This window comes from Anolis sagrei, chromosome 3 (genome assembly GCF_037176765.1).
Source record: "Anolis sagrei isolate rAnoSag1 chromosome 3, rAnoSag1.mat, whole genome shotgun sequence".
NCBI classification, from domain to species: Eukaryota; Metazoa; Chordata; class Lepidosauria; order Squamata; family Dactyloidae; genus Anolis; species Anolis sagrei.
In genome coordinates this window covers 206,144,999-206,169,657 of record NC_090023.1, presented here as the reverse complement: position 1 = coordinate 206,169,657, position 24,659 = coordinate 206,144,999, and the positions used below count along the sequence as shown (strand labels likewise).

Genomic DNA, 24,659 nt, shown 5'->3' with positions numbered 1-24,659 from the left:
TGAGTAGATCAGTAAGTAGAAGATATTGGCGCTCCATGCAATCATGCTGGCTACATGACCTTGGAGGTGTCTACGGACAATGCCAGCTCTTCGGCATAAAAATGGAGATGAGCACCCCCTCCCCAGAATCAGACTCGACTAGACTTAATGTCAAGGGGAAACCTTAACTTTAACTTTTAAATATTCTAAAGGCACCAGAACCTATTTGATCTTAAAAGCTAAGCAAGGTGAGCTCAGAAAAAACAGCTGTGTGGAATCCTTGCCAAGAAGAACTCTGTTTAGTTCATGGGGCCACCATAAATAAGACAATTGCACACATTTTACTTTTGCCTTCTCTTGTGTGGTAGGATGGTCGAGTAGCTGTGAAAGCTTGTGAAGGTCTCATGCTTCTTGTGAGTTTACCTGAGCCAGCAGCTGCCAAATGTTTAACTGAGAATACATGCCTATGCAAACTGCTGACAGACCGGCTGTCCTCTCTCTACAAAGCCCTTCCTCAGTCGATGGATCCCTTAGATATTGAAACAGTGGAAGGTGTTAACTGGGGGTAAGGCTTACTTATTTGTGTTGCATGTTTACTTTATGGGTGTCACATGAAACATTTCTAAATTACACAGATTAGTATTGTATTTTACCTTAATGCTGAAATAAATTATGCTGGAGGTGGCCCAAAAGAGGAAAAGCAAATGTTTAGTTAGAAATGCTGCTTCAGATTGCACTGTGATATTCAATAAATGCCTTCTTTCTACATTCATTTTGCACTTCAGCTTGGATTCCTACAGTCACAAAGAAGATGCATCTGCATTCCCTGGCAAAAGAGCTCTGATTTCATTTCTATCCTGGTTTGATTACTGTGATCAGCTCATTAAGGAAGCACATAAGGTTTGTAATACCTGTTTTAATCATTACCTATGTATTGTCCAAACTACGTTTTCAAAATTAGAAAGGTAATATTTTGGTGCTCTCCGCATTCCAGACAACTGCTGTTGCTATGGCACGCTCAGTGCGGGAACGTTTTTTTGTTGGTGTAATGGAACCCCAGCTAATGCAAACGTGAGTAAACCTTTGCTGTTGTAAAAGGACATTGGTTGTGTGCCGTCCCCTCAATCCCCCCATCTTGTTTAAAAAAGTATTTAAAAATCATTCTTCTTGGGCCAGTTCAGAGATTGGGATCCTGACGTCTACTGCCCTGCTGCATCGCATCATTCGTCAAGTCACTTCAGACGCCTTGATGCACGAAATGGTATACTTTATCCTTGGAGAACAGAGAGAGCCAGAAAAACAGGCAGACATCAACAGACATCCATTGCGACATTGCTTAATTGAGCACTGTGATCACATCTCAGATGAGGTAAGAAGTTATAATATAGTATGTACGCTGTGGTGCTGCCAAATTCGCTGCCATTTCTCTAGTAAACAGCTATGTTTGAATCATTAGTCCTGATATCCAACAACATTTTTTTTAAACTAGGAAGAACTCTTGACTGTTTATGGGGTTCATATTTAGACATCTGATACAATGTTCTTAATTTCATTCAGTGCTGCACTAGTGTCATTTTGCAACAGTGAACACTGATCCTGCTTTGAGGCTCATTTATCCTTATATCAGAAGAAAAATTTTGCGAGAGAGTAATTCAGAGACCTGAAGTCCTGAATATGAGGTCTACCTTAGTCATGATTTCACATGCTGCTGGTAGAGAATGAGGATCAATAGTTCAGAGTCCTTGGCCAATAGCCAAGGGTCTGGAGACAGGCAAAACTAAGATCTTAGCTTCTGCCCATAACTAATAGTAGTGTAGCTGTTGCGTCTTTGGCCAGTCATGCATTATTCCTACAATAAAGGCATTTAAGCACTTTAAAAAGGTATAAACAGTTACTCTGGAAAGTATTAGTTCAGCCTTATGATCTTCAGTGAAGTCTACATGGGGATAAAGCAGCATTTCTCAACTTGGGGGTCGGGACCCTGGGGGAGACACGGGTTTCGGAGAAGTCGCCAATGATTTGGCTCAATTCTATCATTGGTGGAGATCAGAATGCTCTTTGATTGTAAGTTAACAATAAATCCCAGCAACTACGACTCCCAAATAACACAATCAATCCCAACCCCATCAATATTCAAATTTGGGTGTATTTGTGCCAAATTAGGTCCAGTTAATAAAAATACATCCTGCAAATCAGATATTTACATTATGATTCATAACGGTAGTGAAAATACAATTATGAAGTAGCATCAAAATAATGTCATGGTTGGGAGTCATCTCAACATGAGGAACTGTATTAAGGGGTTGCAGCATTAGGGAGGTTGAGAAACACTGGGATAAAGAGTATTATGTTACTACATTATATTTTATGGTCACTCTTAATTGTTAGGGGGCCTCTGATGGCGCAGCAGGTTAAACTCTAATCTGCTGAACTTGCTGACCAAAAGGTTGGCGATGTGAATCCGGGGAGTGGGGTGAGCCCCTGCTATTAGCTTCTGCTAACCTAGAAGTTAGAAAACATGAAAATGTGAGTAGATCAATAGGTACCGTTTCTGTGAGAAGATAATAGTGCTCCACGCAGTCATGCTGGCCACATGACCTTGGAGGTGTCTATGGACAATGCCGGCTCTTCAGCTTAGAAATAGAGATGAACCCCACCTCCCACAGTTGGACACAACTAGACTTAATGTCAGGGGAAACCTTTACATTTTACCTTATTATGTGAGGCCTGTGCCATTTTTTAGATTTTTTTTCTGTTTCATTATATCATGGTCAGGGAATTTCTGGCCCACTAAATGTTGGCAAACTCTTGTGTTCATGCCAACCTTGTTGAAAATTATTGGAGGCTGTCGTTACCTGTATTTATTGCTCTTTTATAAATTTCTGTTGTTGCTATAAAACTATTAGCTTTTCTTGGTGAATATATTAACTATTTTCTCCTAATGAATACAGAAGCATAGGAAAAGCATACCAGAGGTCCAATTTAGTTAAGCAAAAATAGAAAACATTTATTTTAGAACAAAGGAAGATAACGTCATTAGAATAGAGTTAACTCTTTTTAGGAGTGTGCATATGTATGTGTTTATATACACATATTGTATCTATGTATATATGAATATAGCATTCTTTTGTCCTCTGCCCTCAACAATTAAGTTTTAACAATATCAAGAAGATCCACATGAAAAAGTGTTAAAGACATGAAAAACTTCGTCATGGGTGCAGGGCTGTAAAGATCTGCGTTGGATCTGTGCTACAAGGGGACCTTGCTTCCGCGTCTTCTAATATATTTTTCTGTTTTTGATACTACAGATCAGCATAATGACTCTCAGAATGTTTGAGCACCTTTTGCAAAAACCCGATGAACACATTCTTTATAATTTGGTTCTTAGAAATTTAGAGGAGAGGAACTATATGGAATATAAACCACCCTGCCAAGAAGATAAGGACGTGGTGGAGAATGGCCAGATAGCAGGAGCTGTGTACGTTTTCTTTTTGTCTGTTTGTCATTTTGCACTGAAATGTTCTTAATATCTTTCGGTTGTTCTAATCCTAAAGAAAGATCAATTTTAAGGCAAGGTATTTTTATTTTATATTGCTGAAATAGTTGAATCTACAGTTACTATTTTGGCTGTTTTCAAAGAAATAGCCATGCTAGTCTGTCACAGTGTAAAGACAGAGAAAGAGGAGCCTAACAGTATCTTTAAGACTGACTTATCTATTTGAGCCTGCAGTTTCATGGATATCTGTCCACTTTTTCAGATGTTTTGATAGAGTGATGTTAAAGCCACAAGTTTTCAAGTATATTCTGGCAGCCAGATAGAATGTAATAGTATTCAGAAAGATGCAAATTGTGACCCAGCCTATAATTTTTAAAAGAGCTGTGTGAGATAATACAGGTAGATAATAGCAGTACCACAAAATTTCATGGTAAAATAATAACCATATACTTGATATAAGCCGACCCAAATACAAGCTGAGGCACCTAATCTTACCACACAAAAAAATAGGAAAACGTATTGACCCAAGTATAAGCCAAGGGTGAGAAATGTAGCTGGTAAATTTCAAAATAAAAACAGATACCAATAAAATTACATTACTTGAGGCATCAGTAGGTTAAATATTTTGAAAATTTACATAAAATCGTAATTTAAGATAAGGCTGCCCAACTCCGATTAAACCATTATTCTAACCTCCTTCAATGGAAATGTGCTTACATATCCTTCCAATAATAATAAAGAGAGTAAAATAATGGAAATGTAATAATAACAGTAATAATAGAGTAAAATAATAATAATAACATAAAATAATATATGTTATAATAGAATAAAATAAGGTCAATGTAATAATAATAATAATAGAGTAAAATAGTAATAATAGTAATAATAATAATAATAATAATAATAATAATAATAATAATTAGTGTTGACTCAAACATAAGCCGAGGGGGGCTTTTTCAGCATTAAAAAAGGGCTGAAAAACTTGGCTTATACTCAGGTATAAATGGTAAGTAAGCCATAAAGATATCTTTTCACCATTTCTCTTTTTATTTTAGGTTGTGTACTGGTTTACATAATTCATAGTTCATAATAGACATAATTCAGCACATTCATAACCTGTAAATAAATTACTAGGCCATTAAACAAAAAACACAACTCCTTGGTTATAAACTATCAGTAATGTGATGTAGTATGTTAAAATGAGTGTTTACATCATATTTGTATATCTTCATTTATAAAGAGTGCACATATCCCCTTATATGTATCTTAAGTTGCAGTTCTGAATGTACTTACTCAGAAATAAGGTTGATTGTATACAGGGGGTGTATCTATCACTTGTGTAGAACTGTATCAGTTTAGTACTAATGGCTATATGTCTCTGTGCTTGCCGTAATTGAATAATTACTTCAATCTAGGACTATAAGAATCTGCTTTTAACCGAGTAAAACCATTATTCTGTCTAGCTCAAGATCAGTTAAAGGAACAGATGATAATGATGAATTTTATTTATAGCCTGCCCTTTTCCCAACCCCGGATCGCAATACGTCAGGGCTAGGAAACCGTTTTTATCCCAAGAACTATATTCCTCCTTCCAGACGAACATGGCAAGCCAAATGAGATCAGGGAATGGGACACAGACCTTCAAGGCTCTTCCCTGAATCATTTGCCCCTTCCCAATGCTCATTTTCTGCTTCTCTGTTTACAGAAAGACAAAGGAGTCTATCTCTCTCTCTGCACAAATAAATTCCCTTAGCATCCCTCTCACTGTGCATTCAGATATCAAGAAATACACAAAGGAAATATTAGTATTATATCTAGTCACTTGTTCTTATTTTCTTACACATTCACAGAGATCTGGAAGAGGATCCCTTATTTACTGATCTTTCTCCCAATACCATGTTGTCAAACCAAGAGTGGCTTAGTGCGTCACCATCTGCCAGTCCAGACCATTCAAAAAATGATGGGAAGACTGAAGTTCATAAAATTGTAAATAGGTAAGTTGAATAGTATTTATTTATTTCAATTATTTCAATTACTTCTACCCCGCCCTTCTCACCCCCGAGGGGGGACTCAGGACGGCTTACAAGCAAAGGCGCAATTCGATGCCTATATCACATTATACAAAACATACAAAAACAGTTTAGGCAAATTAGCAGATTAAAAACATCAATACATAAACAAACTCATGCTCAGTGTTTGGAGTTCCGAATGTCCATTCCGTTCCATCAATTCCTGCTCATCATCGGGTTTTTCCTTTAGCTGCCAGAATGCCCAAAGGCTTGGTCCCACATCCAGGTCTTCAGTTTTTTCCTGAATGACAAAAGGGAGGATGCCGATCTAATCTCCCCAGGGAGTGAGTTCCACAGGTGAGGGGCCACCACCGAGAAGGCCCTGCTCCTCGTCCCCGCCAATCTCACTTGCGATAGAGGCGGGGTCGAGAGCAGGGCCTCCCCAGAAGATCTTAAGCTCCGAGATGGGACGTAACGGCAATTACCGTCACATAACGGCAATTAATAACATTTATAATTATTTTTGTGCATATTGGTTATGCAGTGATTCCAGCCACCCGTAGTAAGAAAGATTGCATAGGCGATAAAATAACTTACACTCATTGAAATGTCTATCATTTCAATTTCCAATGAGTTAAACTCTGAAGATATAAATGAGAGCAGATTAGATTTTAACTTTTCTCTCCAAAGACAACTGAAACTACTGTCTTGTATATGGGAGAAACCATTTCTACATATAATGGGATAGAAAAAGAAGGAAGGTTGCCAAGGGAAATACTAGAGAAAAAAATGTTTGTTTTCTCAATTGTTTATTAGAAACTACAAAACAGAAAATGTGTAGCAAGATGAATGCCACTAGGTGGAGATGCTTCTCCGAGAGTAGTTAATGTGACAAATCAATTCAGATTTGTGCCCACATTTTTTCTTGGTTTGTTGTTTAAAAAAACAAACATAATTGATTTGTTGAAAGATTTATAGAACTTCCATATTTTATGCAGAGCAAAAACAAGCAAACAAATCAAGCAAAGGGGGGAATACCTATTCTCTGACATACATTTTCCCCCTAGAATGGAAAACTGTGTTCTGTTTACTCAAGTACAGTATTATTAGCATTAGTAACTTATCAGAAAGTGAATCATTATTATGCAGGCCTTTTCAAACAGAAAACATAGATTAGGTACAAACACAGAATTTGTAGATATACACTGAAGTAATTCCCACGTAAAATCTTGTTTGACTTACCCCTTATTATAATGGTTTAGGAACAAATTATATTGACTTGCTTCTCTTTTCAGTTTTCTTTGTCTTGTACCAGATGAAGCCAAATCTTCTTACCACGTGGAGGGCACAGGTTACGATACCTACCTCAGAGATGCCCATCGACAAGTAAGTGAGAAAAGGAAAATGCTGTTTGGTAGTGGACTCACCTTATATAAAGAAAAGAGCGGTAGATAAAGCAGGATGATTTTGCAAATAGACAAAATATATTTGTTTAGACCAGGAGTGGAAATTATGGGGCACTCCAGATGATGTCGGGTTGCACTTCCTAACAGCCCAAGTGAGCATACCCAGTGATGAGGAATGCTGGAGGTTGCATCTTGAACTTGAGCCAATAGGTTTTGTGCTGAGGTAGACTTTTCTCACAGCCCTTTCTATATAACAGAACTTCAGTGTCCTTTGTGTTTTCTATCAGCTTATCTCGTATTCAGGTGTTGAGGAACAGAATATGCAGTTTCTTTCTGTTTTCTTTCTTATTCTAAGGATGCAAGGTCAGTTCTTTAGTTCTGTGGAAAGGTGAGAGCCACCACATATGTGCTAGCTACACCCATGTCCTTCTAGATCAGCCTCTGGGTCCCTAGGTGTTTTGGCCTACAACTCCCATAAATCCCAGTTTACCAGCTGTTAGGCCAAAACATCTGGGGAACCTACATATTGAAAACGACTAGACTTAAAAAACAGGCCAGTGAGGAAGTGGCTGGTAGATGAAGGCAACACACCAAAAGAGTCAGTTTGTAAGTCCTTTGTTGAAAAAGGCATCCCTGCATCCCTTTAGAATGGATAATGATCAGTCAGTATCCAACCTTCAATTTTTGAGCAAGGTATTGGAGTGTGTGGTGGCCTCCCAACTCCAGAGATTTCTGGATGAAATAATAATAATAATAATAATAATAATAATAATAATAATAATAATACCTCCTTAAAGGGACTGAGGGCTGCTCAACAGTACAACAATATACAACAAAATTCAAAAAGATAAAAAGTAATAATAATAATAAAATTAGCCCAACAATTTTACTTAAAACAACACATAAAACCCCAATTAGTTTAAAATATAAAACCCAGCAGGCTGCAAATATTGTGACTGTATACAATACCAGCCCCCATAAAGTGCAGAAGTGAAGTGAATAACTAAGTCCTCGATATATTTCTGATACATTTCAGTCTGATCTATAAGACAGAGACGGCTGTAGTCACCTTGCTGGATGACCTAGGCAGGGAACTGGACTTGGAAATGGGACTTGGAGGTATTGTTTTACATGGCCCCGTTCCTTTCCGCACAGGGAAATCCAGGAGGTGATACTGGGAGACTCCTATTCGGCCATTAAAACAGGGGATGGGGGGTGGGGTCCTCAGAGCTCTATTTTGTTTTCCCTGATATTTAACATAGACATGAGACTGCTGAAAGAGATTGCCCAGCATTTTGGGATAGTAAAGGTAAAGATTTTCCCCTGATATTAAGTCAAGCCGTGTCTGACTTTGGGGTTGGTGCTCATCTCCATTTCTAACCTGAAGACTCAGCTTTGTCCAGAGTCAGCTTTGTCCATAGAAAGCTCCAAGGTCATGTGGCCGGCATGACTGCATGGGGCACTGTTACCTTCCTGCCTATTGCTCTACTCACATTTGCATGTTTTTGAACTGCTAGGATGGCAGAAGCTGGGGCTAACAGTGGGAGCTCACACCACTCCCCGGATTCGAACCTGCGACCTTAAGTTGTCGTCAAGTTCAGCAGCTCAGCACTTTAAACCACTGCGCCTCCAGGTGCTCCCATTAATATCTGATGACACCCAACTCTAGTATTGTTGCTGGTTCCCTTTTTTGAACGCATGTTTTCAATAGACAAAACTAGAAACGGAGAAAATAATTAATGGAATAATACAATGAAATAGTTGGATTTTGTTTGAGTCCCAATATTCTTCTTCAGGAGCTGTAAACAAATAACATGGCAACGCATACTGTATTTTGGTGCCTCAAATGTTCGCCTTTTTCTGGGTATATTTGACCTGCTGATTCCAAAAATTACACCAGTTTTCTCCTACCAGCTCTAGTTTTTTTTAGAATATATGCCATCTATCAGCCGCCATCTGCTCACCCAAAGAAAATCATAATAACTATAATAAATAGCACTAATGTGGGCTGCCCAGTGCAATTATCTGAGTCAGCATCCCAAACAACTCCAGGAAGAGGCCTAAAAACCAAGGCACCAAGAAAAAAAATTGTTGGGCTGTGTAATTTTGTATGCCTCTATTTTTTGTTTTTTAAGAGACAGACTAGTAGTTTATTTTGGAGACCATTATGAGCACTTAACTCTGGAAATTAGCTAGTTCACAGGAAATAATTATATCACAAGTAATATAGTTTTGCTATTTACTGTGCTCTAAATGACTGTGTAGTAATGTTTTAATGCCATTCAGTACTGCTTCTTTAGTCTGCCTTATATTTATCTGCATTCTCTTACTTGGCATGTTCTTTGACCGAGGCAAGTCACTGTGGAAAAGCTAAAGCTGTTAACACAGCCATGTTTTGTTTTTTTTAAAAAAAGTAAGACCATAGCACAAGTAATGTGCAGCCCCAGGCATGCGGTTCTGAAGTGGGTAATACTTTTGGGGAAAGTGAAATATAATGCTCCTATTCTGAAACCACAAATGGATTTCTCTTTCTCCTTGATCTGAGGACAAACAGAACTTGATTGCATCCTTGTACATATCTTGTGAATTATCATCAGAGTGCTTTGGGTGTATGTAATGGAATGAAAGATGGGCAAGGGAACAGAGTAACAGCTACATAGAGATGCAGAGTGATAATTTTCAAGATGTCGTGCTCCCAGAAACAAATCCAATATGTATCCAGTCAAGTAGAAAATATTTCTTTTCTGCTCTCAGTTTCACATATTTTGTTTCTCCAGATTTCCCAGATGTGATTTAAAAAGGGGAGATAAGGGAAGTCGGATATGAAAGATTTACATAGTGTTCCATACCTGAATGCAGAAAAGAATTTAGTTTTCTTGCCAGTGCTTCCACTGAATTAAGATACTAGATACCATCAGATCTGGAGAATTCTAATATTCTGATGATTCTAGCATATGTCTGTCTGAGCAGAATTGAAAGACGTAGCTATTTTTCAATAGATATGTCCCCCAAAGATGCAACATTTGAAAGAACCTCTTTTTGGTGCAGCCTGAACCCCACAAAGGTTTCACAGGTGGCATTAGAAACAACACATAATAGCTTGTGGGGACACATATGTATTGGTTCCAGTGAATTGACTCAGACATAATGCCAAATAATAGTTCGATGCTACATGAATGAGCCTTCTCTTATTTAAAAAAATCCTTTCAACTTAGACGCAAGCAGTAATTGCCATTTTCTCTGAAGTGACAATCCAAGACTTCTGCTTGCCCTGAAAAATAGGATCACATTGTTCCTCCTTTGGACATATAGTTCCAGTATGATTCTAGTTTGAACCATGTAGATCAGTGGTTCCCAACCTGTGGTCCATGGATCACCAGTGGTCTGCAAGAACTAAAATATGGTATGCAGACTCACTGTTACTACATTGTTGCAACGAGAGCAACTGGTCTTGTGAAACCCACTTATAGTGCCGAGGCTTATCGGTTTTCTGTAGGAGAGCAAATGGCGATTACTGGATAGCATATTTTCTGTATCAGAAACTAGAGCTGATGTTGTCTATCCAATGCAATTTTCTGAATCAGCACCCCAAATAACCAAACTGAATCTAAAGTTGACTAAAAACTGATTTGTAACCCTTTTGGTACTAATGTTGGAGAGTGGTCCCTGATCCAAGTGGTCAAAACAAGGTTGGGAACCACTGGTGTAGACAATCATATGGTAGTGATAGCCATATAGTTTGGAAATATGGTGATTAACATCCTCGTTATCTCATTCTCAAATAGTCAATATATTTAAAATAGAAAAACTTTCTCCAAAGCAGTCAGAGGGCCATACAAGGCATACCCATCTAATCCTCCATTTTCACTTCCTTCATCAGTGTTAGGATCGCTTTGTCTTTTGGGAGATAACATCCCTTGCACAATTAAAATGTGCAAAGGATAGAAAAGTGTGGGAGATAACTGTCATTCAGCCCATAGCCAATGAAGATAGTATCTATGTAAATTTGAATGGTATTGTTTATTTGGAAAAAATGCCAGTGAATAAAACAGGACATACACTGCAAACTGTTTATCAGATACTGAAGCTAATTTCCCTGCCGAACTCTAAAGAGATAATTTCTACCAATCTTTATTTTATTGATTATCCATTATCCTGTGTGGTGGTGGTGGGAGTGTGGAGAGATTGGTGTATTGTTTTGTGATGTGTGCTGGGGAAAGAATTTAATTACATTGTACTATGTACAAAGACAATAAAGTTATTTTATTAAACTAAAATTTAGTCCATCTTTCCTAAATGAGTTTCTAAAGCAGATTTCCCCCCCTACTTCCTCTAGTTTCGAGACTATTGTGCCATATGCTTACGATGGGAATGGCCAGGCTCTCCTAAACCTCTGGAAAAGTGCAATTTAGAATCTGCGTTCTTTGAAGGATATTTTCTGAAAGTTCTCTTTGATAGAATGGGAAGAATTCTGGATCAAGTAAGTGTGCACTTCTTGATGCTTTACCTTCTGATATGATTGGTTTACAATAATTTTATAATTCTTTCTTTTTATCATTCTGACCAGCCTCTTCAAGAAAAAGGAGTCATTTCTAAATATCTGTAGGGCACTGTAAATATATATTAAAAAACACATTAACAAGAGCTGCTGTGAGCCTCTTTTTAGAGAGAAAACTGGGATACAAATAATCATAATAACAACATAAAGAACTCACCTGCTTCCTCAAATGGGAAAGCACATTTCTGCATATGTCATTGAAGTGAAGACAGAGAGTTCACAAATGCATGGAGCAGTGTGTCTCTTAATTCTCCTCAACCTATCCTAATGTTCAATGTGTTGCTTTCATGACCAGAATTACTGGGTTGCTGTGAGTTTTACAGGCTGTATGGCCGTGTTCCAGAAGCATTCTCTCTTGACGTTAGGCCCACATCTCTGGCAGGCATCCTCAGAGGTTGTGAGGTCTGTTGGAAACTAAACACATGAGGTTTATATATCTGTGGAATGTCCTAGGTGGGAGAAAGAACTCTTGTCTGTTTGAGGTAAGTGTGAATGTTGCAATTGGCCACCTTGATTAGCATTGAATGGACTTTCAGCTTCAAAGCCTGGCTTGTTCCTGCCTGGGAGATCCTTTGTTGGGAGATGTTAGCTGGCCCTGAATGTTTCATGCCTGGAATTCATGCTTCTAACAACCACTATGTCAGACTACACAGAGAAGCCATTGAAATCCACAAGCACGTGAACAATTTCAACAGAAAGGAGGAAACCATGAAAATGAACAAAATCTGGCTACCAATATTAAAAACTCTAAAATCACGACAGCAAATAAAGAGGAACACCCAGAAAACAGGGGAATTCCAGGCATGAAACAGTCAGGGCCAGCTAAGACCTCCCAACAAAGGATTCTCCCAGGCAGGAAGCAGCCAGTCTTTGAAGCAGAAAGGTCATTCAGTGCTAATCAGGGTGGCCAGTTGCAACATTCACACTTGCCTCAAGCAGATAAGAGTTTTTTCTCCCACCTTGGACATTCCACAGATGATACACAAACTCCACTTACCTGGTTTCCTACAGATCTCACAACCTCTGAGGATGTCTGCCATAGATGTGGGTGAAACGTCAGGAGAGAATGCTTCTGGAACATGGACATACAGCCCAGAAAACTCACAGCAATCCACTATCCTAATGTTATTGAATGAAAATGGAAATGGAATCAAATTGATTTTCACCCAACGTAATATTTATTTACTTTATTTACTATATTTGTATACCGCTCTTCTCAGCCCTTGGGTGACTCATAATAATAATAATAATAATAATAATAATAATAATAATAATCCTTACATGACAAATTTGACATGTTTGTTACAAACAATATATACAGTATGACCCATTTATCCACGGATTTGAGATCCACAAATTCAATATCCATGGTTTGACTTACGTATGCTTCAAAAATATTTTCTTCCAGAAGAGTTTGTGGGCTTCTCTAGGTCCTCCAATGTGATTGTGTGGTATAACTGTTACCCACAGTTTAAGATCTTTTGATGCTTGTTTATTATTGTTACATTGTTTTATACACTTTTATGCTGTTTTAATTTGTTATTGTTTTGTTTTTAATTGTATTTTGCCTTGAGCTTGGCCCCATGTAAGCTGCCCCGAGTCTCTTCGGGGAGATGGAGGCAGGGTAGAAAAATAAAGATCTATATACCGTATATACTCTAGTATAAGCTGACATGAATATAAGCCGAGGCACCTAATTTTACCACAAAAAAGTGGTAAAATGTATTGACTTGAGTATAAGCAAAGGGTGAGAAATACAGCAGCTACTGGTAAATTTCAAAATAAAAATAGATACCAATAAAATTACATTAATTGAGACATCAGTGGGTTAAATGTTTTGGAATATTTACATAAAACTGTAATTTAAGATAAGACTGTCCAACTCAGATAAGCCGTTATTCTAACCTTCTTCAATGTAAATGTGCTTAAATGTATAAATGTCCTTCCAATAATAATGTAAAAAGTAAAATAATAAACGTAATAAAAATAATAAATAGAGTAGTAATAATAATAATAGAGTAAAATAATTCAAATGTAATAATAAATAGAGTAAAATAATAAATGCAATAATAATAATAACAGAGTAAAATAATAAATAACTTTGACTCATATAAGCCGGGGGGGGGGGCTTTTTCAGCCTAAAAAGGGGGCTGAAAACTCAGTTTATAGTCAAGGATATATATGGTATTTTCATCTGAGTATTTTCACGTGGAGCTCTTTGCTGCCCAACTCTCTTCATGTATTTCTGAATGTTTAGCAGGAAAGTGTAAAGTGGTCTCTATTAAACCTGCAATCTGCACATGCCTCATTTAAAATGAATATTGGATTTGAGTCTTAAACCTGCATCTCAACAGCTTTAGGAATACTAATCTTCATACATATGGAAATCTGATCCCAATGATGATGCCCAAATCATCAAAAAGAAAAATAAGCATAAACTCTTACCTGAAGACTGTCAGCGGAAGAAGTATTTAGTAGGTTTTGCCAAAAAGAAAGAAAGAAAAAGAAAGAAAAGGCCTGTAGGTTATTGTGGCCCAGTGTCAATTTGATATAGTACCTGTCAAAATGACAAAAAATCTGGATCAGTCAAGCATGCTGCAGTTCTCTCTCTTGTGTCAAGGGCAATACTTGATGCACAGAGAAATCAAATATGCAGCAAGAAGGGAAAAATCGCTAAACCTCTCTCCCAGCCCCCATGTATTAACTCTGAGCCAAAATGATTTATCCCCCTTAAGGGGATAAATTGCTCTAAAATACTAATGCAAGTCAGAAATGGAAAACTGTTGGTCCAGTCCATTCAGATTAAAATGACAACCTTGATACCATTGTTAGCTTAAAGAGAATGCCACATGAAGACTTTGGTGGTACAGTCTTGCAATCATAAGGCCACTAATCTTTGTGCAGATTTTTAGTAGTGCTGTCACTGGACTCCCACAGTGGGTGACCACAAGTGGGAGATAAAGGATGGAGACCTTATATAAAGAGTGGAAATCCCTCAGCCTCCAATTCTGTATAGATTACTTTCTGAGAGCAGAAAACCAGGTACTTCTTAAGTTTAAGACTTAGGTGTAATAGGAGAATACTAAATTCTCTCGTTAATCCTTTCAGATTTCCTTTTCCTTTCCTTGAAAATGCTTCAGTTTAGTTAGGCTAGAAATTGCTTCATTTAACTCTAGATTTATTTATGTAATGCTGTTCTTGCAATCAATGAGCAAGTGGTGAACAGAAAGCAATAAAAAAGCTATTACTTCTAATGCAGAAAAAAAGACTTGACATAACAGCTCATTGCAGTGTCTTGAACTACCACGAGATGGCTCGGCCAGCTGCTTCATGTTGTTTGGTGAAAGATTGTGATATGAATACATTTAAGGTCAACAGCTGATGGGATAAAGGAAAAACAGGATCTTCAGCATTTTATTTTCCATTTTTATAAAACAAGATGTGGAGGCCAGGTGGGCATGTCACAGCCGTGTTGCATTTTTTTACACAATTGTATAATTTTCATGATTGAAATCTCACATGTATGTTCATAGAAATAACCCTGCAATTTTGCCATCACGTTTATCAGCTGGCCTTCTCAGTGGCTGCCCCTCGACTCTAGAACTCCCTGCCCAGGGAAGCCAGAAAGCCTCCCCCCCCCCCCCCCCCCCCGGCTGTCTTTCCGGCATCAGGCTAAAAGATGAAGGTTCTGAGCAATTCATCTAAAGCGGGGTAAAATAATAACAACAACAACAACAATCAGCTGCAGAAGGCCACCTTACTGGGATCTGCATACATTATTCACCAATACATCACACAGTCCTAGACACTTGGGAAGTGTCCGGCATGTGATCCAATACAATAGCCAGCAAAGTGATCTTGTCTGCTGTGGACTCATCTTGTTGTGTTTCAGACAATAATAATTTAACTGATAAATGATACATCACACAGTCCTAGATGCTTGAGAAATGTTCGACTTGCAATTTTGTGATATGAAATCCAGCATATATATCTCGTTTGCTGTGATATACTGTGTTTTTGTGTCAGTAAAATAATTTAACTGACATATTTTGAATTTGGCTTGTTTTTTTTGCTAACCCTTAAGGCCTCATTTATTCAATTAGATAGTGATATGTTTTAATATGTATATTTATAGAATTTTACAATGTTTGTGTGTTTTAATTATGCTGTATCCCGCCTCGAGCCATGAGGAGAGGTGGATAAGAAATATAATAATAATAAATATTATTATTAAAAACATTATATGAGAGATCCATCCACACTTTTCCACTGCCATTTAAATATTCATCCTTTGGGTTGTGTGAAAAAAAGTGTTCCCATGTTGCTTTTGTGTATTGTTGGCAATGTGGGATGGTACTATTTAACCCAGTGGTTCCCAATCTTTTTTTGATCCAGGGACTACTTGAACAGGGACCACTCTCCAACAGTAGTACCCAAAGGGTTATGAATCAGTTTTTGGCCAACTTTAGATTCAGTTTGGCTATTTGGGGTACTGTTTCAGAAAAATGCATTGAATAGACCACATCAGCGCTAGTTTCTGATACAGAACATATGCTATCCAGTAGTCGCCAACTGTTCACCCATAGAAAACCAGATTTAATAAGCCTTGGCAGTATTAAGAGGGTTTTGCGAGACCAGTCACTCTTGTTGCAACGCTGTAATAACAGTGAGGCAGCGGACCATATTTTAGACTACTGGTGGTTCATGGACAACAAGTTGGGAACCACTGATTTAACTGGATTGGATAGGTGCGTGTGAAGGCATAGGCTTTGACTTCAAATTACTCCCCCAAGGTTTGCCATGCCCATATGTATGTGAAATACAGCCAAAGACATCATTGTTGTGTGTACATGAGAGGACTTTAACTTAGTCCTAGATCTGAACATGCCCACAGTTCTTGGCTGTTCTTGGCTTCTGGTTGATGCTTATTGATGTTCTTATGATTTTATTATGTCTGTTGCTCTATTTTATTTATTTTTTAATTATTGAAATGCAATGTATTTTAATTGTGCTATTTTTGCTTCTGTTTCTGCTGGGCTTGGTCCCCATATAAGCCACCCCAAGTCCCTTCGGGGAGATGGGTGAGGGATATAAGAATAAAGTTGTTATTATTATTAGGTTTTACAGCAATGCGAAAAGAGTCCGTGTGTGTCTTATGTCCAAGATTTAGGATGGTTTAGTTGAGGTCACCAGGGAGAAAATAATGGAAACACAGAATGAAGAATCTTGTCTACTATTCTTGTCCACTTGCTTGTATATTACTTTATAGAATGCCTGAGGAGGGCTCTTGAAGCAGTCTAAAAAGGAACAAGAGCCTAATCCACTGCATACCTTCCTTGCTATCTTTGCTTTCATTTAGAGATATTTTTCACATAAATTGCTTAGGATAAAAAAGTCTCAAACAAATGTAGCTGAAAATACAGCAAAGGATTAATCTTATTTAATATCATGGGATGCATCTATTGCGGCTAGAGAGTGTGTATTCAGAAAAGTGTGCCTTTGCATCTGATGGTCATCATATATTCTAATATTTATTTGCCTTATGAAGTTTTTAATCTTTAGAAACCTGGGCAACTATTATAATCGGCGTTAACATCTGGGGAATGTTTTTTGTTTTCTTCCCTCACAGCCGTATGATGTCAATCTACAAGTTACATCTGTGTTGTCCAAGCTCTCCTTATTTCCTCATCCGCACATCCATGAATACCTTTTGGATCCTTACATAAATCTGGCTTCTGGCTGCCGCTCCCTTTTTTCAGTAATTGTCAGGGTGAGTAAATAAAGGGCCATCCACTTGGAACAATGGCACAAAATGTCACAGTTCCAGTGACTGTTGTTTAACAATCAATAAAACTCAAAACTATTCTTCTCTTTACTGGTGGCCCATTTTATTCATTTTACTTTATATATATATATATTAAAAAGTTTCTTATCTGCTAGTTGGGAACAAGAACTATGTAGAACCCCTCCAGAACTTAGTCCATGATAAGATTGAGGTCCTAAGTAGTAAATTCACAGTGAAGGCATATACATACCTACCCCCTTTCTATTTTCAGTGCAGAAAGTCTCATTAAAAAAACCACATGCAATTTTAGTGTGTACACAGAATAACAAATTGTCTTTGGAATCTGCAAAGTTTTCAATTACTTTCTCACAGTGTGAGAAAATAATAATAATAAAATGAGTTTTTCTTGTCTGTGAGAGTGAATTTATCATGATTTACATCCATACTTAAGTGAGCGTAGGACTACAATCTAAGTTTTCTTCCCGTGTTATATTTTCCCCATACAATTACTGTCTCCTAGAAAAATATACCCTTGCATATAGAAAACTACATGTACACTAGAGTATTGATGAAGGAAGTCATACATTGATGGGATATAAATCCAATAAAGAAAACAATACATGTTTAGCATTAGTAATAAATAAATGAGCCTTGGTTTGTATGTCTTTTTCTGATTAATCCTTCTGATTAACCAAGAGGAGAACCTTGGGAGCTTTTCCTTTTGGTTTCCTTTAAAGGTAGTGTCTTGTATCATCTGGAAAGCAATATGGTTAGTTTCCTCAAGACAGCTTGATAACACTTTGTTTCATGTTGAGGTTCACTTGTTTTTTAAACAGATCCTAATTGGTGATAAATCACCTAGTTCAGATAAAATGACAACAAACATTTTAGGAGAATCAAACAGAAAAGCTTCCGGCATCCTCCTTCCAGCTCTTTAAAAGGAAGAGAAGACATACATGGAGATACAAGGCTTTTGGCAGCTAGGTCGTGTAATATTAAGGGCTCTCCCAGACAGGCTCTATATCCCAGGTGCGAGATAATCTGGAATAAACTGAAAACCTGGGGTCATATCCTGGGATATTGGGCCTGTCTGGAAGGGTCCCAAGTTGTGATTGAGTGTTATGTTCAAGCATGTACCGGCTGTGCATCACTCTTTGAACCCATAGAGCAGGGTTGTTGAACCCATTTTCACCGAAGCACATCAGCCTTATGGTTCTCTTCAAAGAGGCGCTGAATCTATGGATGGAAAGTCAGGACCTTTTTTTCTTAAATTTTAACCCAATAGGATCCCTAGATGTTATTGAATGACAGCTTCCATCACTTTTGATTATCTGCCATATGAGTTGGGGATTATGGGAATTGCAACCCAACAGCACTTGTGGCTCTGAGGTTGGGGAAATGTTAAATAATGTTTTAATGCCAGGCATCATAATCACAAGCCTTACATCTAAATGCAAACCTCATTCTCCTAATTAGACAGAACAAACTGCAGCCTCCTAGATGTTACTGTATCACAATTCCCATCAGTTCTAGCCACGATGTCTACTGATGAGGAATACAGGAATTGTGGTCCAGCGTCTGGAGGGCCACTTAAATGACATGGATGGCCAGATTCGGCCCACGGGCCTTGAGTTTGACACATGTGCCTCAGTTACTCAGTTCCTGACACAGAGTTCATCCCCTGGTTTTATGAATAGATAACACATTGACTAGGTTTCTTGCAATGTTTAGGCTATTCAATCCTGAGCCAGTGTTAAGCAGTCTAAATGAATGTGTTTGGCAGCAGATGACTCTGTTCTCTTCTAATTTAATAATAATAATTTTATTTATATTCCACCCTCTCTCCCTGAGGGGATTCGGGGCAGATTGCAACAGAAGATGGCAAATATCCAATGCCAGATCCAGTACACAAATATAAACAAAAACAATTGGTTGATCTAACATCTAACATAATAGACATTAAACATAAATTATATAAACAGCACTTAACATTAATTTAAAATCATTATTAAAATATAAAAAGGTAAAGATTTCCCCCTGACATTAAGTCTAGTTGTGTCTGACTCTGGGGGATGGTGCTCACCTCAATTTCTAAGCCGAAGAGCCAGTGTTGTCTGTAGACACCTCCAAGGTCATGTGGCCAGCATGACTGCATGGAGCTCCGTTACCTTCCCACCGGAGCAGCACCTATTTATCTACTCACATTTGCATGTTTTTGAACTTCTAAGTTGGCAGAAGCTGTGGCTAACCCAGCTCCCTGGATTCAATCTGCTGACCTTTTGGTCAGCAGGTTCAGCAGCTCAGCAGTTTAACCTGCTGTGTCACCAGGGGGTCTCTAAAAATATACAGTCAATAATGCCAGTGGAGCCAGTGAGATCAGCAGAGTCAACTAAGCCAAAACCAACTAAGTCAGAGTATTCTGATGGATTAGGAACAGGTCAATTGAGTAATGTACACTTCTAATTTGTGCTTCATTTAAATCTGTCCTGTTGCCCACAATATGCAGGTTGTTGGGGATCTCATGGTGAGGATACAACGCATACCTGATTTCACACCAAAACTTCTACTGGTCAGGAAGCGTCTCCTTGGCTTAGAACCTGAAGGCCCTATGTAAGTATACGACTTGCCACAGTGTGTTAGGATATTGTTTCTAGATTGTTGTATGCATCTTTTCATTATTTCCTCATCTTCTTTTCACAGCGTTGACCACATGACGTTACTTGAAGGTGTGATTGTATTAGAAGAATTTTGTAAAGAGCTGGCTGCCATTGCGTTTGTGAAGTACCATGCCTCGTCCACACCCTAAGTGTCCAAACTGTTCGATTGTCCCATGTTTCAAGCAAGGGGGAAAAACTCAATGACTTTTCCTGGGCGAGAAAGTGAAAAGCAAATGTCGACATACATTGGGAGGACTTACTGAGGATGCATTTAACTCGTCGTGCTTGTGTCTTAATTCATTGGTGATGACCATGGGAATAGAGAACATGGATGATTGATCCACAACACAATCAAGGCGAGATCAGCATAACAGAAAACGCTTTAAAAGCTGCACACATCAGGACTTTAGTTCAAATTGTCTCTTATTTCAACAACATTCTGGGAGGTAGACATTTTTATTTACTCTAGAGTTCATAGGCTTTTAAAAGCTCATTTTAGTATCTCATATGAGGCATGTTGTATCCCTTTAAACAAAAGCCAGCAGGTTATTAAAGCCTTCTAAATTATTCAAAATAACAGAAAAGAAATAAGAAGCTGCAAAGGCACACACAACTTCTTTCTTATTGTATGAGTCCATAATACATTATGTTCTTTCTCTTATTGGTGTATCTGCACTAAAGCAGACAATAAGTATACTCAAGTTGCTCTGTTTTATTTTTTGAATTCTTGTTTGTTCTCCCTTATTATGCTGCCTAACTTTATTTGCCTTCCGTATTGAATTGAAACTCTAGGTTATTTGATCCACATGTCCATATATGCAGATGTGACTGGAATTTTTAGATTCTCCAGTAATCAATTGGCTGAAAAGTATCTTGTGCCTTGACTTGAAGTTTTTATTGGTCTCCATTTTTACAATACTGTGTTGCTTAGCTCATTTGAACGGCTGTAACATCCAGATCAAAAAATAGCTGATATTTCTTATTGCTGATGCCACTTTTTAATAGTCTCAATTCAGATTATATTTCTCAAGCCCTGGATTGCAAATTTTGGTCTTGTTTTCTAAAGGATTTCCATTATAACAAGAAGAATATAACATTACTTTAGTTCACTGTTGTCAGGCATCACGCAGATTGGCCTAAAAGGGAAGCTAGAATAAATAAAGGTTGAGAGGCCTCACTTTGTGTTGCCGAAGGCTTTCATGGCCAGAATCACTGGGTTGCTGTGAGTTTTCCGGGCTGTATGGCCATGTTCCAGAAGCATTCTCTCCTGACGTTTCTCCCACATCTATGGCAGGCATCATCAGAGGTGAGGTTTGTTGGAAACAAGGCAAGTAAGGTTTATATATCTGAGGAATGTCCAAAGTAGAAGAAAAAACTCTTGTCTTTTTGAAGCAAGTGTGAATGCTGCAATTGACAACCTTGATTATCATTGAAAAGCCTTCCAGCTTCAAGGCCTGGCTGGTTGTTGCTTGGGCAAATACTTTGTTTGGGAGGTGATTAGCTGGCCCTAGCTTCCAGTTTTAAAAAAACTCTAAAATCAGACCAGTAAAGAAAGAACAACACTCAAAAACGGGAATTCCAGACATGAAACAATCAGGGCCAGCTAATTACCTCCCAACAAAGGATTTCCCCAGGCATGAAGCAGCCAAGCCTTGAAGCTGCAAAGCTGTTCCATACTAATCAAGGTGATCAATTGCAGCATTCACACTTGGCTCAAGCAGACAAGAGTTCTTTCTCCCACCCTGGATATTTCACAGATATATAAACCTCACTTGCCTAGTGTCCAACAGACCTCACAACTTCTGAGTATGCCTGCCATAGATATGGGCGAAACGTCAGGAGAGAATGCTACTGGAACATGGCCTACAGCCCGGAAAACTCACAGCAACTCAGGCCTCGCTTTGTTTTCTCCTAACCTTGTTGCCATTTCCTCTTTGGCTGAAAACCTTAAACAGGTAGTTCTCTACCTTGAATCGCACAGTCTCTCTATTATTTTTGCTTCTATTAGGAAGGAAGTGGGGCAGATTGGTTATCACAACTCAGGAGGAAAACTTGCTTTTACCAATCGTTTGCTTCCCTCCTCTCTTACTGACATTACATCATGGAAGCATTTCTCTCTCTGAGGGCGGGGCGGGGGGGGGTGTTAATTTTAAAATCCTCTATTTTAAATAACATGTTTACATATTTGCTGCATGCTTCAGTTCCCATTTGGTTTTGTGGAAATTGAGTTGCATTTTGTGTTAGTGGTGTACAATCTGGTTTGTACAGTAATAGTGGCCCTGAACCATTTCCATGGTTGCCGTGTTCTCATGTAGCAGAACATGAAGACAGTGTTGGAAAATAGAATAATTTGGTTACAATTGCTTACATTTGTAGGCATGCTTGGGGAAAACACAACTAGAAAATTATTGAGCAAAATATAGTTCTGCCCTCTTGTCCAAGAGAGGTATCGTGAAGAAGGAGCAGGTTAACAGAGTAGATTACTCTGTACTTTAATCGTCATGATCGGAGGCCTGCAGTGTGGGTTTTCTAAAGTATTCATGTACCAAAGTTTTTGAACGCAACTTGAGAAGCTAAATATATGGCTAAGCTTATCATCTTCCTGAACATCAGATGGACATTAGGTGAAAGGTAAACAATAATTTTATGAAAATGGGCCCAACTGATGGCTTTTTAAACCAAGTGTAAGTAGCATAGCTTATTTAATCAGATGAGTATAATTGTGATTAATGCACATTTGTGTTAATCTAGGTGTTATGAAGACAGTAGAGCTTGAGCAAATACATCTAAATCAATCCCGTGCCTAACCTTTTGAGTTAAATTCTTGAGGCCTAGGCACATGGTATAACATGGATGCTTGAGTTCTGTATGTTGTTGGTGCTGTATCTTGGGCCGATCTATTCTTGAGAGGTCCTTTTGGAGTCCCACCATAATGAAACTTCTTCCATAATAAGAAAAAGCGAGTGGAAGGCAACCTTAAACTATGCTATTTTAACATACAGGGAGAGATATTATCCCTGAAATGAACTATATTATTACTGCCTTCTAATTCAGTAAAATAGCTATTCAGCTACATTGTATTCAATTTTAATTATATATTTTTTGGTTAGAGTATCTTCTTATTCAAGAAAGATAGAACATCAAGATTGTTCCTTTTGCTTTTTAAATATCACAATTGAAATCCTGATTACAGATACCATATGTATTAAGGAAGTAACATAAATATTCAAGTTGCATTCTCTTTGCCAGTAAATGGCAATGTTGTTTGAAGACACCAATATTTTTACGTGCCCGTCTAAGGCTTAAGATGGCTGTTCCTCTATTGTAATACGTGTCTCAAGCCTAGACACGTTTTTAACCCTTTCTCTTGTCATGAGAGTTGATTTTATGAATTCATAAGCTATAGCAGCAACCTTTTTATTTTTGTAAAAGCACATTGAAATTTCCTTCCCGAATATAAATTTGTTGAAATTTATAATCTTGTTTTCCATGCACTTTTACTTTAAGGGTTAGTTGGGTCCTTGTTTGAATTGATTGAATCTATGCATGTTATAACCATCCTTATTCTGACTAATGTGTGTGTGTGTGCATAGATGCATGTATGGTTATTTATTACCTTCCAGTGAACACAGGAGAACATGTGGTTAATGAGCAACCACCATTTGTAAAGATGTGAGTGGTAACTATTGGGTATGTGGTATACTATTTCAGATACAACAGTGTTTATATATGTGAGTGGATGAGGAAAGTGGGGATCGTTTGTTTTTAAAATACAAATCCAATTTTAATTTTTACCCTGATGCATGTTTATGTAAATAAAAGCACCTTTTCACCTTTCTATTATGTTGCTTTTGTTTAATTTTATTTGTGATGCAGGATGTTCTGTAAAATCATGTAAAATGCACCATACAGCACCATTATTCTTTAAGTCTGCTTTTTTGAGCTGCCTATTTGAGTGGAGCTGTTGACTATGAGGTCTCTTATGCATAGGATTGCTACAGGTTGAACTCAGCTGATGGCGGGAAGAGGAGAACAAAAGTAGAACAGCATCTGCAAGAGCAGTGCACAAGTTGAGTCAACAGTGTGGTCAATTGAGCCATGGGATTTGCTGTCCAACCCCAGGAATAACGAGATCAAACACAGACATTGGATATAATGAGGGCATTCTTACTGTTGTTTGTTGTTCGTTCAGTTGTTTCCGACTCTTTGTGACCTCATGGACAAGCCCACGCTTGAGCTCCCTGTCGGTCGTCACCATCCTCAGCTCCTTCAAGTTCAAGCCAGTCACTTCAAGGATGGCATCCATCCATTTTGCCCTTGGTCAGCCCCTCTTCCTTTTTCCTTCCATTTTCCCCAGCATCATTGTCTTTTCTAAGCTTTCCTTTCTTTTCATGATGTGTCCAAAGTACTTCATCTTTGCCTCTACTATCCTTCCCTCCAATGAGCAGTTGGACTTTATTTCCTGAAGTATGGACTGGTTGCATCTTCTGGTGGTCCAAGGCGCTCTCAGAATTCGTATTGTTACTTACTTGTTTCTTGGTGCTGAGCAAAACAAAGAAGAGAAAAATGATGTGGGAGTGGCTGGGGCAGTAGGTCCAGCCCGGGCCACATTCTCCAGCATCTCAGGTGAAAACACTAGCTCCCAAGAGGACTCCCTGAGATTCAGGGTTACTCCCTGGCCAATCACAAACTCAAAGACAGACTGGAGCGTCTAAGGTAATGGTTCTCAATCTGCGAGTCCCCAGGTGTTTTGGGCTACAACTTCCAAC

At 38.2% G+C, this 24,659-nt stretch overlaps 1 protein-coding gene across 1 annotated transcript in view; it reads left to right on the top strand.

Annotated features, from left to right (window-relative positions):
* FHIP2A (FHF complex subunit HOOK interacting protein 2A) overlaps positions 1-20,474 on the top strand; it is a 41,441-nt gene extending 20,967 nt beyond the window's left edge. The window contains exons 7-17 of the mRNA XM_060768485.2: positions 348-544; positions 765-879; positions 974-1,050; positions 1,156-1,348; positions 3,288-3,457; positions 5,326-5,469; positions 6,780-6,870; positions 11,227-11,370; positions 17,078-17,218; positions 19,740-19,843; positions 19,934-20,474. Coding sequence (XP_060624468.2) covers positions 348-544; positions 765-879; positions 974-1,050; positions 1,156-1,348; positions 3,288-3,457; positions 5,326-5,469; positions 6,780-6,870; positions 11,227-11,370; positions 17,078-17,218; positions 19,740-19,843; positions 19,934-20,039 — 1,482 coding nt within the window. The 3' untranslated portion in view covers positions 20,040-20,474. The remainder of the gene's footprint in view (positions 1-347; positions 545-764; positions 880-973; positions 1,051-1,155; positions 1,349-3,287; positions 3,458-5,325; positions 5,470-6,779; positions 6,871-11,226; positions 11,371-17,077; positions 17,219-19,739; positions 19,844-19,933) is intronic.
* The last annotated feature ends 4,185 nt before the right edge of the window (positions 20,475-24,659 follow it).